Source organism: Rattus norvegicus, chromosome 3, assembly GCF_021556685.1.
Source record: "Rattus norvegicus strain SHRSP/BbbUtx chromosome 3, alternate assembly SHRSP_T2T, whole genome shotgun sequence".
NCBI lineage: Eukaryota > Metazoa > Chordata > Mammalia > Rodentia > Muridae > Rattus > Rattus norvegicus.
Genome location: NC_141536.1, coordinates 10,167,429 through 10,179,874, shown reverse-complemented (window position 1 = coordinate 10,179,874; position 12,446 = coordinate 10,167,429). Strand labels below are relative to the sequence as shown.

At 52.3% G+C, this 12,446-nt stretch overlaps 1 protein-coding gene across 3 annotated transcripts in view; it reads right to left on the bottom strand.

Moving 5' to 3' along the window:
* Window positions 1–12,446, bottom strand: part of Col5a1 (collagen type V alpha 1 chain) — a 148,685-nt gene that overhangs the window by 72,754 nt on the left and 63,485 nt on the right. For all 3 annotated transcript variants that reach the window (XR_015683452.1, NM_134452.3, NM_001429592.1), the window contains 7 exon segments: window positions 11,938–12,177; window positions 11,193–11,372; window positions 10,479–10,535; window positions 5,280–5,321; window positions 5,006–5,068; window positions 2,939–3,013; window positions 1,300–1,392 (listed from right to left, as the gene is read on the bottom strand). Coding sequence is in view for 2 of the 3 variants with exons in the window: in NM_134452.3 (NP_604447.2) it covers window positions 1,300–1,392; window positions 2,939–3,013; window positions 5,006–5,068; window positions 5,280–5,321; window positions 10,479–10,535; window positions 11,193–11,372; window positions 11,938–12,177 (750 nt within the window). In the remaining variant the exon portion in view is untranslated.

The following is a 12,446-nucleotide window of genomic DNA, read 5'->3' as shown; positions in this document are numbered from 1 at the left end:
CCTGTACCAAATCTGAAATATGCTCTCCCTTCCTGAGCTGAGCTGAGGCCTATACTTTCCTTGTGGATTCTTTACTTCACTTCTGGAAGAGGCACAAAGTTCTCTCCAACAGCAAGAGAGGTGTGGACGGTACATGGGAGAGCCTGTGGGGCCTGGGCTCTCTCAGTCATGCACTGACTGTCCTCCTACTTGGTGTGGTTCAACTTGTCTTCCCAAAGAGCTGCTCTGTGGCAGGGTTACAACCCCTACCACAGCGCCATGTTAATTTTGGAAGACTATTTTGCCTTTAAAAATGCTCTGGGGGCTGGAGATGGCTCAGCTGGTAAACTGCTTGCCACGCAAACCTGAGAATCTGAGTTAGGATTCCCAGTACACGTGTAAAAAGCCAGATGTTCCAGCATCTGTCTCTACCCTCAGTCCTGGGAAGGCAAAAACAGACAGATTCCTGAAGCTCCCTGGCCAGCCAACCCAGCCAAATCAGGGAGCTCCAGGTTTGATGAGAGACGCTGTCTCAAAATAAGGGTAGAGACTGACTGACTGAGGAAAATACCCGACATTCACCTCAGGCCTCCCCACACAGGCATGCACTGTGTAAATATACCAATACATGCACGATAATAAAATAAATAAAATTAAAAACATTCCAGGAAACAAAATGAAATAAAACAAAATAAAATAAAATAAAAAACTCAGGACTGGAGAGATGGCTTGGGGGTTAAGAGCACATTTTCTAGAAGACCCAAGTTCAATTCCCAGCACCCACATGGTGGCTCACAACCATCTGTAACTCAGTCCCAAGTGACCGATGCCCTCTCCTGGCCTCTGTGGGCACTAGGGACACACTTTAGGCAAACACTCACTCACGGAAAAAGAATACATCTTTTTATAAAAACCATAAAGCCCTTCTCTCAGTTGGTTTCTATTAAAGTGCACACAGATTAAGAGGCTGGCCGGGGAAGGCACAGGCCTGAAAACCTAGTCGCACACACGGAGCCTCATCCAACTCTGGCTTTATCACTGGCTTCCCTGTCCCATGGCACAGAGTGAGTGTCTGCACAGGGCAGAAGAGGGGTTTGCTAGGCCAGAGAAGCTACAGAGGCCCAGATGCCTCTTACCCCTAACTATGGACAGGACACCCCTGAAAACTCTCCATAAGTTCCCCGCATTCTCCAGCTGGACATGGAGGACCCAACCTTCCCTAGGTTCCTGACCAGGCAAACTGTGAGACAATCATTCAGTCCCTACAGCCACCAGGGACAAGCTCTATCACACGGGTTCCCAGGGGTCCACATTACTTACCCTGGCTTGCTGGAGGATAGCCTGTGCCTGGGATTCCTGGGCAGAGACCATGGGGCCCTTAGAACCGGCGTCGCCACCACCTCCAAAACGGAACTGCAGGAGAAGGTGGAAAGTCACCAGAGATAGAACATGGCGCCCACTCTGACCCCGGTGCAAGGTGGGTCTCATGGACCTTAAATAAAGCAGAGACTCTTAATCCCAGAACCTGTGTGCACAGGACCTTTGTCCACATGTCACAGCCCCTCCTGTCAGCCTTTGCCTTGGACACCTGAAACCTGCTGTGCCCACGAGGACTTTGAACCTCCACTGATTTGCACCCTGATGAACTACAGATCCTCATCACTGCAAAGAGGCCAAGGGCCAAAGAAACTGGGCTGGGTATGAGGGACCCGCAGGGGACACCTTGGTTCCATGTTATATCTCCCTCAGTGCAACAGGCATCTTGGGGGTAAAATGCAGTTGGCACTCTTGCTCTGAGACCTTAGCAAGGGAATGTTAGTTCCAAATATTGTGTTCTTTAGCATCTGCCCTTGGAGAGAGGAACTTCCCGTCCTCCTTCATACCAGCTGTCCCAAGATCACTGTACTGAAAGAATGGTGCTGATAACATAGTCCTGAGGGCAGAGTGCTGAGGGCACAGTGCTGAGGGCACAGTCCTGAGGGCACAGTGCTGAGGACACAGTCCTGAGGGCAGAGTGCTGAGGACACAGTGCTGAGGGCACAGTGCTGAGGACACAGTGCTGAGGGTACAGTGATGAGGGCACAGTGCTGACAGCACAGTGCTGAGGACACAGTGCTGAGGACAGTGCTGAGGGCAGAGTGCTGAGGGCACAGTGATGAGAACACAGTGCTGAGGACACAGTCCTGAGGGCACAGTGCTGAGGACATGGTACTCAGGCACAGTAAGGGAGAAGAGGGTGAAGGAAAATAGTTTAGATCAAGGTGGCTGAGGGGCTGGTCCAGCTCTGCCTGCTTCTAACTCCTTCACTTACTCAAGTTTGTTTGCTGGGCCTGACCTACCTCGAACCCTCCATCTTGAGGGCACCTCTGCAAGGGCCCCAGCTGTTCTCCAGAGGATAAGCAGGAGCCCAGAGTATATACCTCTCCCTTCATGGTCTCCTGTCACCGCAGACACCCCAGTGCCACAGCAGTGGTTGGGTCCTGACTACCAGGACATAGATGTGTAAGAAACTTCTAGATTTGGAATCCTGGGACCAGGCTGACCTTCAACCACTCTCTGAGCTCCAAGTCCTTCATCTCTGAATGAATGGCCTGAGGAACCATTCTAGTCTTATCACAGATACAGAGACTGTGAGCCTTGGATTAACTCCAGTGGAAAGCAGACTCTAGAAGATGTTATCTGACCACACTGATAGCTTCCAATGACATCCCTGTTTCTCTCCCACCCACAATCATTGGTTGATTCTTTTGGGAGACGGGAGTCTAGCTATTGTCACAAAGAATTGCAGCAGGCTTCCCCAGGAGCCTCACCTAGAGAGTGGGATTTTCCTCTCTCCTCCTAGTACCAGTGACAGAAGGGGTTGTAAGGCCTGTAGCAGCTTCGAATACTCCACCCAAACCCTATTCCTGGGATCCTGACCCACCCACTGCGACCCCTCATCCCAGTTAAAGATACTCACCGGCAGCATGAGCATGGTCCCGGGGGGACCAGGCAAGCCATCAGCCCCAGGAAGACCTGGGCGCCCAGGGGGACCCTGCAGGCAGGGAGGAAATAAAACTGGTCAGAGAGACAAAGGGACAGAGCCAAGGAGCAGTGTGAGAACGAGAGGTCAGAAAACAGGCTAGGCAAGCACACAGCAACATAAGACTCCATGGCATGGAATGTTCTGGAAACATTGGAATGTTCTAGAAAGGAGCAACATGCTATGGGGCTGTGGGAATGGAGGGTGAGGGAGCTGAGTTAGATGTTAGAAGTGCAGAGAGGAAAGGCGGGTGGTTGTGTCCAGTTGGAGGATTGAGAAAGGCGGAGGCCAGCTCCCATCCTTCAGCCCCAAGCTCTCCTGGCTGAGTGAGAAAGGCCCTCATCCCTCATCCAGTCCTCAGCTCTGCACATGGTCAGGATCTAGAGGACAGGATAGAGCACCCACTCAATGGGACAGACCCAGAGATAGGTGTGAAGAGAAGGAAGGACCACCCCTAGAGCACAAAGCCAACCTGAGCAGGAACGTTTTTCAAGCCCTGGCTTACGGGGGTCAGAGGACGTGACAGAGAGATCAGACCTCCTTACAAAGTGAACGCAGACTCCCAAACGGAATCCAGTTTGCAGGGACACCCACCCTTACAACTTCCATTGATCGTGAGTGGCAAGTTTGGAGGCCAGGCCAGAAAGTGTCTTCGGCAAACTTGATTTTGCTTCACTGTTTTACACAGCCAGTGAGGGGATGTCCCAGCAGGGCATTTAGTTCCCTGAGTATCACAGGCATGTGCTCTCCCTGATATCTCTGAGGGCTGGTCACCCTTACCTCATGCAGACCTTCAACACAGCCACCTGCTCTGGGCTGCCAAGAACAGTGTGGCAGGTGGTCTCCCTGCCTGGCCCTGTCTGCTCTTCTTCTCTCTCAGGGGTCATCCAGCCTTGCAAAATGAGCCCCTTTTACAGCCTTGGTGGTTCGCAGAAAGGTTTTAGTCCCGCCCTGTAAGTGTCTAACTTACGGTGCTGCCCACAAAGCTGGCTTTTCACCTCTAGTTCCACGTCCTGCTCCTTCTGTCCTTCCCATGAGATTGGTCATTCTCTGCAACTGACATCCAGAACCCTTTTCAGGCTTCTCTGTGTCTACAGGCACCTGACTTTACCACTTACCCAGAACTGCCCAAACCATCATGGTATCCCAACTGCTGCCCTAGCCAGCAGAGCATCCTACCAGGTGACCACACCACAATCTGCCTTTTCATTTCCCACTTGGACTCCTTACTGTGTTGGTCCAAGAATCAGGGACAAATGCCGGTCCTTACCACACATACGTATGCCATCATCTACAACTTGGCTGCCTGGCTTTTAATGATGAGCCTGGCTATTCATTAGATGAGCCAGCAAAAAGGGGAAAAGAAAGGGAGGGGGAAGGAGGGAGGGAAAGAGAGAGGGAGGGAGGGAGGGAGGGAGGGAGGGAGGGAGGGAGGGAGGGAGGGAGGGAGGGAGGGGTTCAGAAACCCACAAGCTTCAGTGAACGAACCCACCACCAAGTATCAGAAGAAGCTCATGGCCCCATGGTGTGGCTTACATCACCCCCAGAACGAACCTCCCCAGCCAGTGGCTTGACTTCTAATAAGAAGGGCTAGTGTGAGAACGAATGCAGGCTCTAGGTCAGTAGCTGTTCCTGCGAGGTTCAGAGGAAGCATCCAAGCTGTCACTTAAAATGACACTTGGGGACACTGATGCAGCGCAGAGCCACTGCTGAGGGCTCAGGGTTGACTGCTGGCTGCCTCTGGACCCAGGTTGGTCCTTATGATCCTGGCACAGGGCCAGGTGACAGTCAAGCCCATAAAGATCTGAGAGGGTGACATGGGATGGCCCTGGGCTGAGGGGCAATTGGAGGAAGGAGCGGTTGTTCTTACTATCATTTCTACATTGAAAGACAATGCAGGAGGCAGAGAAGGGAGGAAAGGGGGGCAGATAGCCTACAGGCAGGAGCAAGAAGACACAGACTCCCCCCAGGGTATATGGTCTTGGAACTGAACCGGCCTCTTACCCTTTCTCCAGGGTCACCCATTTGGCCAGTAGGACCCGTAGTTCCTGGAGGTCCTGGAAGACCCTGGAATTGATAATAAAGTCAAGACAGAGTTTCAGACATGGCCCCAGGGCAAAGACCTTCTCTTCTAGTTATGTGAGAGCAGAAGGGGGGTGGAGGCGGGAAATACTAGGCCCGGGTACCAGCAAAAGGGAGCAGCATCTAACTTTCTACCCCAGAGATTCCCCCCACAGTTCTTCCCACAGGTCAGAGGGTAACAAAACTAGACACTCACAGCAGGGCCTTCAGGGCCAGGGGGCCCCTCTATCAGCATTCCCTGCAGAGAGGAAGAGAAAGGGAACATCTGAGATCAGGGGCCCAGCCCAGCTTCCAAACTGGGTTGACAACAGTCAGTCAAGAAGCCGGGTCAGTCCTGCTAGGGCTCCCTGTGCCGGGGGCGCACTCGGACTACTCTCTTTGCATTCCAAATCATTGTGGACTCCAGCCAGTGATCAGGGGCCCACAGGCACCCCTCAAACACAACTTTGACAAAAGCACAACTTGCCAGAATGAGAGAATAGACCCCAAACACAACTCCTCTTTCCCATCTACCTGAAGAGTATCCGGCTTCCCCAGGGGCAAAATGGACCCCAGGCCCAGGCATCCAAGTGGACCAATGAAGGCTAAGGGAAAAAGCTGGGAGGGCCGAGGGTAGCCCGGCCTCCTGCCCCAGCCAGCAGAACACTCAGCCCCTCCTCCATGCCCAGCACCCTGCTGAAATCACCTGACCCACAACCATCTTCTTCCTATCACTCCTGGGCCCTCATCCTGCCACTAGCCCTTGCTGTGTCCAACCCCCAAAGGAGAACAAAGCCTCCTATTGTCTATTGGCTTGAAAGGAGAGCTTCTCTGCTCTGGGATCTGTATTTCTGGATGTCCTCTTTCAAAACGTACCCCAGATTTCTCCTGGTCTCCCTACCACCACCCACCCAGAACATTCTCAATGTTCTGAGTCCCACATACACTTTAGGAGAGAGGATCTGCACTTGGGGCACAAGGGGAGGGGTCAAATCAGCACAAGAGGCCTGCAAGGCTGGTACTCAAGAGTCTGCGGCAGGCTTTGGGTAGATGGCTGCCCAACCCTGTCGGGACACTTGCATGTGTGAGGGTAGCCACATGTGAGACAGGTGTAGCGTCTCCCTATTCGCTCCCAAGACTGCAGGAATAATGAGGTGAATGACTGGAGGTCTTGGCCCTGGGCCAGGTCCCTTTCTAGTCTCCCAGCCAAAGGAACCGAGGAATGACTCTTCTCCTGGGATAGTGGATGGCAGAATGCCTCAGATATACGTCTTTGAAAGCACACAACTCTCTTGTCAAAGTTGGGCTTGGTCTTGACAAGTGAAAAGATCTACTCAAGTGTAGGTGGGAAGCCCTGGAAATCTGGTCACCATGGCGAATGAGTAGGGGGTGGAGTGCAGCTGAGCAGGGGTTGCAAAGCACCCCCACACAGAAGCCTTATCCACACTGCCTATGAGGTCTCCTGGTCTCTGGGAAGCCGTGCGCCATGTTTACACAGATGCGCTGAGGAGAAATATTTGTGCGTGCGATGTACACAGAGAACTCATCCAAGCGGCTCATCTTCCCGCTTCCCATTTCCTCTGACAGGCAGCTGGGAGGACTCAGAAGTGGAGAAGGGAGATTAAGGGGAACCACTGGCAGGGCCCAGGAGACAGCAGCTGTCTTTCCAGATACACACACTGTTGTTCTGCAGAGTGGGGGGCAGCATTGCTGGATCTCACAGGAGGCCAGTCCTGGATCACCCCAGGTCAGAAAAGAAAGGAACCAGCCCTGGTCCCGTGGCCTTCCGAGGCCATGCTATCCCTACCTTGTACCTCATCGGCCGATCTGGGCTCGGAACTACAGGACGCAGCTTCCGTGGGCTTACAGGGCTGCACTCACTGGTGGCCTGTCTGAGGCGAACTCAGCTACCCTCATTAACTCCCGACACAGACACGCACATGCTGCCCCGAGTTCACACCAAGGGAGGCCGTGACACCAGGTGACAGACTCAGCTCTTTACTGTATGTACTTCAGGAGTGTCAAAGCGTCTTGCCTGAAGGCTGCAGAGATGGCTCAGTCAATAAAGTACATGAGCATGAGAACCTGAGTCTAGATCCCCAGTATCAATAATAATAATAATAATAATAATAATAATAATAATAATAATAATAATAACAATAATAATAAAAAATAAAACTAAGAGCCAGGCATGGTGGTATGCACCTGTAACTGGAGATCGGTGGAACCCAGGGACTCGCTCTCCCGGCAGTCTAGCCAGTTGCCAAGCTCACAACCATCCTAATTCTAGGGGAGCCCTCTTCAGGATGCTGAGGGCACCTGCACATATACAGCAGACACTTATGACATATTTATTATTATTATTATTATTATTATTATTATTATTATCATCTTTAGGAAATAAAGCACAGAGCTGTTGAGAAAGCCAATCGACATTTACCTCAGGCCTCTGCCTATATGTACATACATCCACAGGATGTACAGGCATGCACTGCACATACCAAAATACACACACACACACACACACACACACACACACACACACACACACATTAAAATAAAAAGCCGTGCTGTTTTATTACTTTAAATACATACTGAAGGTGGTTGTTTACTTTTCACTCTGTAGCCTAGGCTATCCCAGTAGGCAAGGCTATCCCAGAGCTCAGATCCTCCTGCCTCAGCCTCCCTGGTATCACATGTGTGTGCTGTCATTTGCAGCTCCCGACCTTAATGGTGGTCCATCCATCTGCTAAGCAGAACTAAAAGCAATGCCAGAGTCTGGGGACGAGGCTTGCATGGTAGGGATTGCCTAGCATACTCAAAGCCCTGGGTTTGAACTGTAGTTGCTGGGTATGGTCCATAATCCCAGGACTCGGAAGAGGAAGGAATAAGAAGCAGGAGTTCAAACTCATCCTCAACCACATACAAGGCCAGCCTGGGATACTTGAAACTCGGTCTCAAAAAAAAAAAAAAAAAGATAAACCAGGAATGGCTTGGGGTCCAACAGGTAGGAGGTATCAAATCAGGATTTGGTGGTCCCTGACCCTAGTGTGGGCTGATGCCAAGGGCATTGCTAACTCTGCCTCATCTCAGCCAAGCCAGATCTGTCCTTTGGAGGAACCCCTTGTCTTGCTGACAACTTAGAGGAGTTGAACCTCAATGAGAAAGGCCTTCCAGGTCCTCCTGGATGCAGGGATGAACCGACCCTGTGCCCAGCAGTTGCTGTAAATCCATTCTGTGGGACAGATGTGGTGAACAGGGGATAGCAGCCACCCCAGCACAGGGCAGGGTATGCACCACCAGTCCCCAGGACCTCCATCTGTTTATGTATGGCTAAGACTGTAAAGACATCTGGCGATTCTCCAGGTTGACAATTCCAAATGTTTATATTTTTCTCCATGGGGACTCACCAAAGGCCCTGTGGACACTCTGAGGAAGCCGGGAAGAAGCAAGCATCAGATGGGGGTGGGCCCTTCTGTAACTGCTTCCAGATGGCTTGTGCTGTTCCCAGAGAAGAGATGGGTGTCTGGCAGACCACCTCTACGTTCTCAGTGCTGTCTCTGGCCCACCCTCACCCACAGCCCCCTTCAGGGCAGCCCTTTAGTGGAACTCCCTGCTCCCAGAACTGGGGTGCCAACTCCACACACAATAAGCTTAAGTAAGCTTTATTCAAAGGTACAACCCAAGCTCTTCTGAAACTGGGGACCAACGCTGACACCCACTGAGCCTGCTCAGGTGCCTCCCTTCTCCAGAATCTTGCTGCCCTGACTCAGGAAAGAGACCCCTTTCCTCATGATGTCCAAGTCCACCTGGGGGCAAGCCCAGTTGAGGTGGTGCTCTAAGGAGGTCCAGCATAGCAGGGAAGACATGTGTGCTGCACCTTTCCATGGTGTGGAAGAGAAAAGCCCCAGATATGTTCCAGGGGATGAGTCTGCTCCAGTCCCTTAACACGCTTTTCTTCAGGACTTTCCTCCTCCCATGAACATGAACTTGGGTTGAAATTTCTCATGGGGTTGAGCAAAAAGCCTCCAGGTTGGGCTAATGTCATGCTCTGCAGCCTTTGCAGTGTGCAATCCATGTCCCGATGTGTGCCCTCATTCTATAGCCTCAGGTAAGGATGCTCTTCTGTGGACCCACAGGGATCTGAGAAGAGGATTTGTGTCCTCAGGCTCACTGCCAGGGGGAGCCGGGGGAGCCAGGGGGAGCCAGGGGGAGCCGGGGGAGCCAGGGGGAGCCAGGGGGAGCCAGGGGGAGCCAGGGGGAGCCAGGGGCACAAGTAGCAGGCAGAGCCCTTGGAACCAGAAAGAGGCTTCCATCCAAGGCTCCCTTTGGCCAGGAGAGGTCAAGCCGGGGAGCTTGCCCTGGCCCACTGGCCTACTAAGCACTGCCAAGCAAGGTTCCTACCCTGCAGGAGGGTGGGGGCCTGTGAGGCTGGTTCTCTCTCCTAGGAAGCCCCAAAGTCACGTTATAAACTCAGCCCCAGCAGCCAATCCTGGCAGTGCAGCTACCAGCTGTTCATCAGCGCAATGGCCATGATGTAGGACAAGTCCTTCCTCCCTTGGGTACTCACAGGATGCTAGGGTGGATGACCTCAGTGGTCAGCTCCTCTGGGCAAAGCCAATTCTGAGTCCATTATCCCATGTCTACCAAGCCCAGCCCAGCCAATCACATAGCTTTTTGTTCTCTGGGGCCAAGGCCTTGACCTCAACGGTTCTGAGACCCAAGCAGGCTGCAGCACCTAGCTGGACAAGGATGCCCTACCCAGGGCCAGGCTCCCACAAAACTCTGACCCAGGAGGGCCATGGATTGCACAATCACACATTCCCTACAGGCCCTTGTCTGACTTACCCAGGACTCCGCTGCCTAATGGCATGCGGCTTGACTCAAAAGGGAACCCTACCTCAAAGCCTCGTACATTCCCTTGGCATGGCTTCAAGGTCTTCCCTGTCTCAGTGGTTGCAGCAAATAGACTCAAATGGCAGCATAAAGGGCACAGAGAGGTGAAGTCCTTAACTGTCCCCCTGCCTGCCACCTACACTAGGAGTTCCTACTCAGCCCTGGGCCCAGCCTTCCTCTCACTTCTTCTGAGGAAATCTTTGCAGAGGTGCTCTGACTCTCCGCCTTCTCTACCAGTACAAACACCTGTGATCTATCACCTTGGCTAAACTCTAGGATTTTCCCAGAGCCCCAGAGCCTCTCCCAAGAATCTGTGATGTAAAGAATACAGAATACATAACTGTGAATTCTTGTAGAGCCAGGTAGGCAGACGGTGGGACCCACAATCTGATCACACCCTACAAACCATCATGAGCTAAGCAGAGGATACCACAACTCAGACAGGCAGACAGACACAAATACACACACCTCCTCCTCCACCACCACCACCACCACCAACAACAACAGAAGAAATCCTTACCGGCTCAATGATGGCTGGTTCTCCCTTTTGCCCTTTCTCACCTCGGGGTCCTCCAATCTGAGTTTGGTGATAGTGTTAAGATTCCAGAGAAAAAATGGGAGACAGAAAGGAAACAGAAAATCCACATGACACAAAATTTGTGCAAAACCAGGGTGCTCCCTGCAGCTAGGCACTTCTCCTCAGGACTAGAAGGAGGAGAGCAAACTGGAATAGACCGCCCACCCCAACCATGTATACCCCAGCACAGTCAGGCAACAGGGCAGAGATGACCATAATGGAAGTCTGAGAGGCTACTTTAAAGAATAAAGCTCAGCCAGGCAGGGTGGTGCACGCCTTTAATCCCAGGACCCGGGAGGCAGAGGCACATGGATCTCTGTGCGTATAAGGCCAGTCTAGTCTACATAGAGAGTTTCTGGATAGCCAGGACTACATAGTGAGACCATGCCTCTAATTAATTAATTTGTTAATTAATTTTTTTTCTTTTTTTCTTTTTTTTTTTCCGGAGCTGGGGACCGAACCCAGGGCCTTGCGCTTGCTAGGCAAGCGCTCTACCACTGAGCTAAATCTCCAACCCCAATTAATTAATTATTAATTAAAAAACATGGCATCCCATGTCACTCTTGCCTCCCTCAGTCACCCTCTGACTTCTAGAAGTGCTGGCCTTTTCCCACCACCTAGATGCCCTGAGATGCAGAGAGAAGCTGCGTCTCTTACCCCTTCATAGATGGTGTCCTGGTTAGCAGGCATGCCTGGCCCTATCTCCGATGGAGAGACATTGGAGTCGGAGTCCGGGTCAAAGTACGGGTCATAGTAGTTTTCATCTAGATTCTTGATGGTCTCCTCGGTGAACTCACCTCCCAGGTCATCCTTCCCTTCCTCTGGAGATGGAGCCGGCTGCAGATTAAGGGAGAGAAGTGACAGGGTCACTCAGGGAGGCTGGTCACATGCAGGTTCTGCCTGGCTACCCAAGACACCATAACAAGCCAGGGCAGGAAGGAGTAGCAGTGTCCCTCGGAGCTGGCTCGATCCTCAGGGAGGTCTGCGTTCAGTAGCTGATTAGCGTTTGCACACTGGAAACTGAGGTTCTTTCTAGCAGTGTAGAACATAGTACTCCATGAGATTTACTGTGGTAACACGGGTAACCACCAGTGATGTTCATGGGCGGAACTCCTGCATGCAAATCTACAGTGTTATCTGAGCTACCCTGAGAGCAAGAACTCAGAGCCCACAGAGATAATCTACCCATTTTGCAGGGGGAACTGAAATAAACTCAGAAAAGCCAATGGCTTCTAAAGCACACTCAACCCTACTACAGAGGACTCAGGAGCCAGGGTGTGGGGTGTGCACAAGGAAGGCCACCCAAGGAGGTCGGTGCTTGGCCGGGACCCAGAGCCACACAGCCTTTGTCCTGTCTCCCCCCGTGCCCCTAGAGCAACACAAACAGGAGGAGGGCAATTACATTGGAGGAATTGGAGGTAACGCTGGTGCTGGTGGGGATCTCGGCCCCTGAGTCAGGGTTGGTGGGCTGGTCGGGGTTCTCCACGCCCTCGCCATAGCCGAAGTCTTCATACGGGGATGTAGTGTAGTAGTCGTCAGTGGGCACATAGTCGTAGTCCCCGATCCCTGGATTGTCCTCCTTGCCAGCCGTGTCACTGGTCTCAGGCACTGTAGGGGCTTCGGATGGGGGCTGGGTCTGCTCCTGTGGGCAGAGAGTAGAAAGAGGCAGTCAGGGTATCTGGATCCAGGATTTCCCAAGAACCCATGCCAGCATCCTTCTAGTACAAGAGTGAGCAGCAAAGTGTGGGCATGGAGTTCAGCCAAGGCCCTCGATTCCTGGGAGGCAGAGAAAATGAGGGAGGCGGATATCGTGTGTGCACCGGGTACCAAGAGTGCCATGAACTGATGGAGGAATACCTAGTGACACACCAGGAACTGTCCAACCACAGATTAAGCTTCCATGTGTGATTG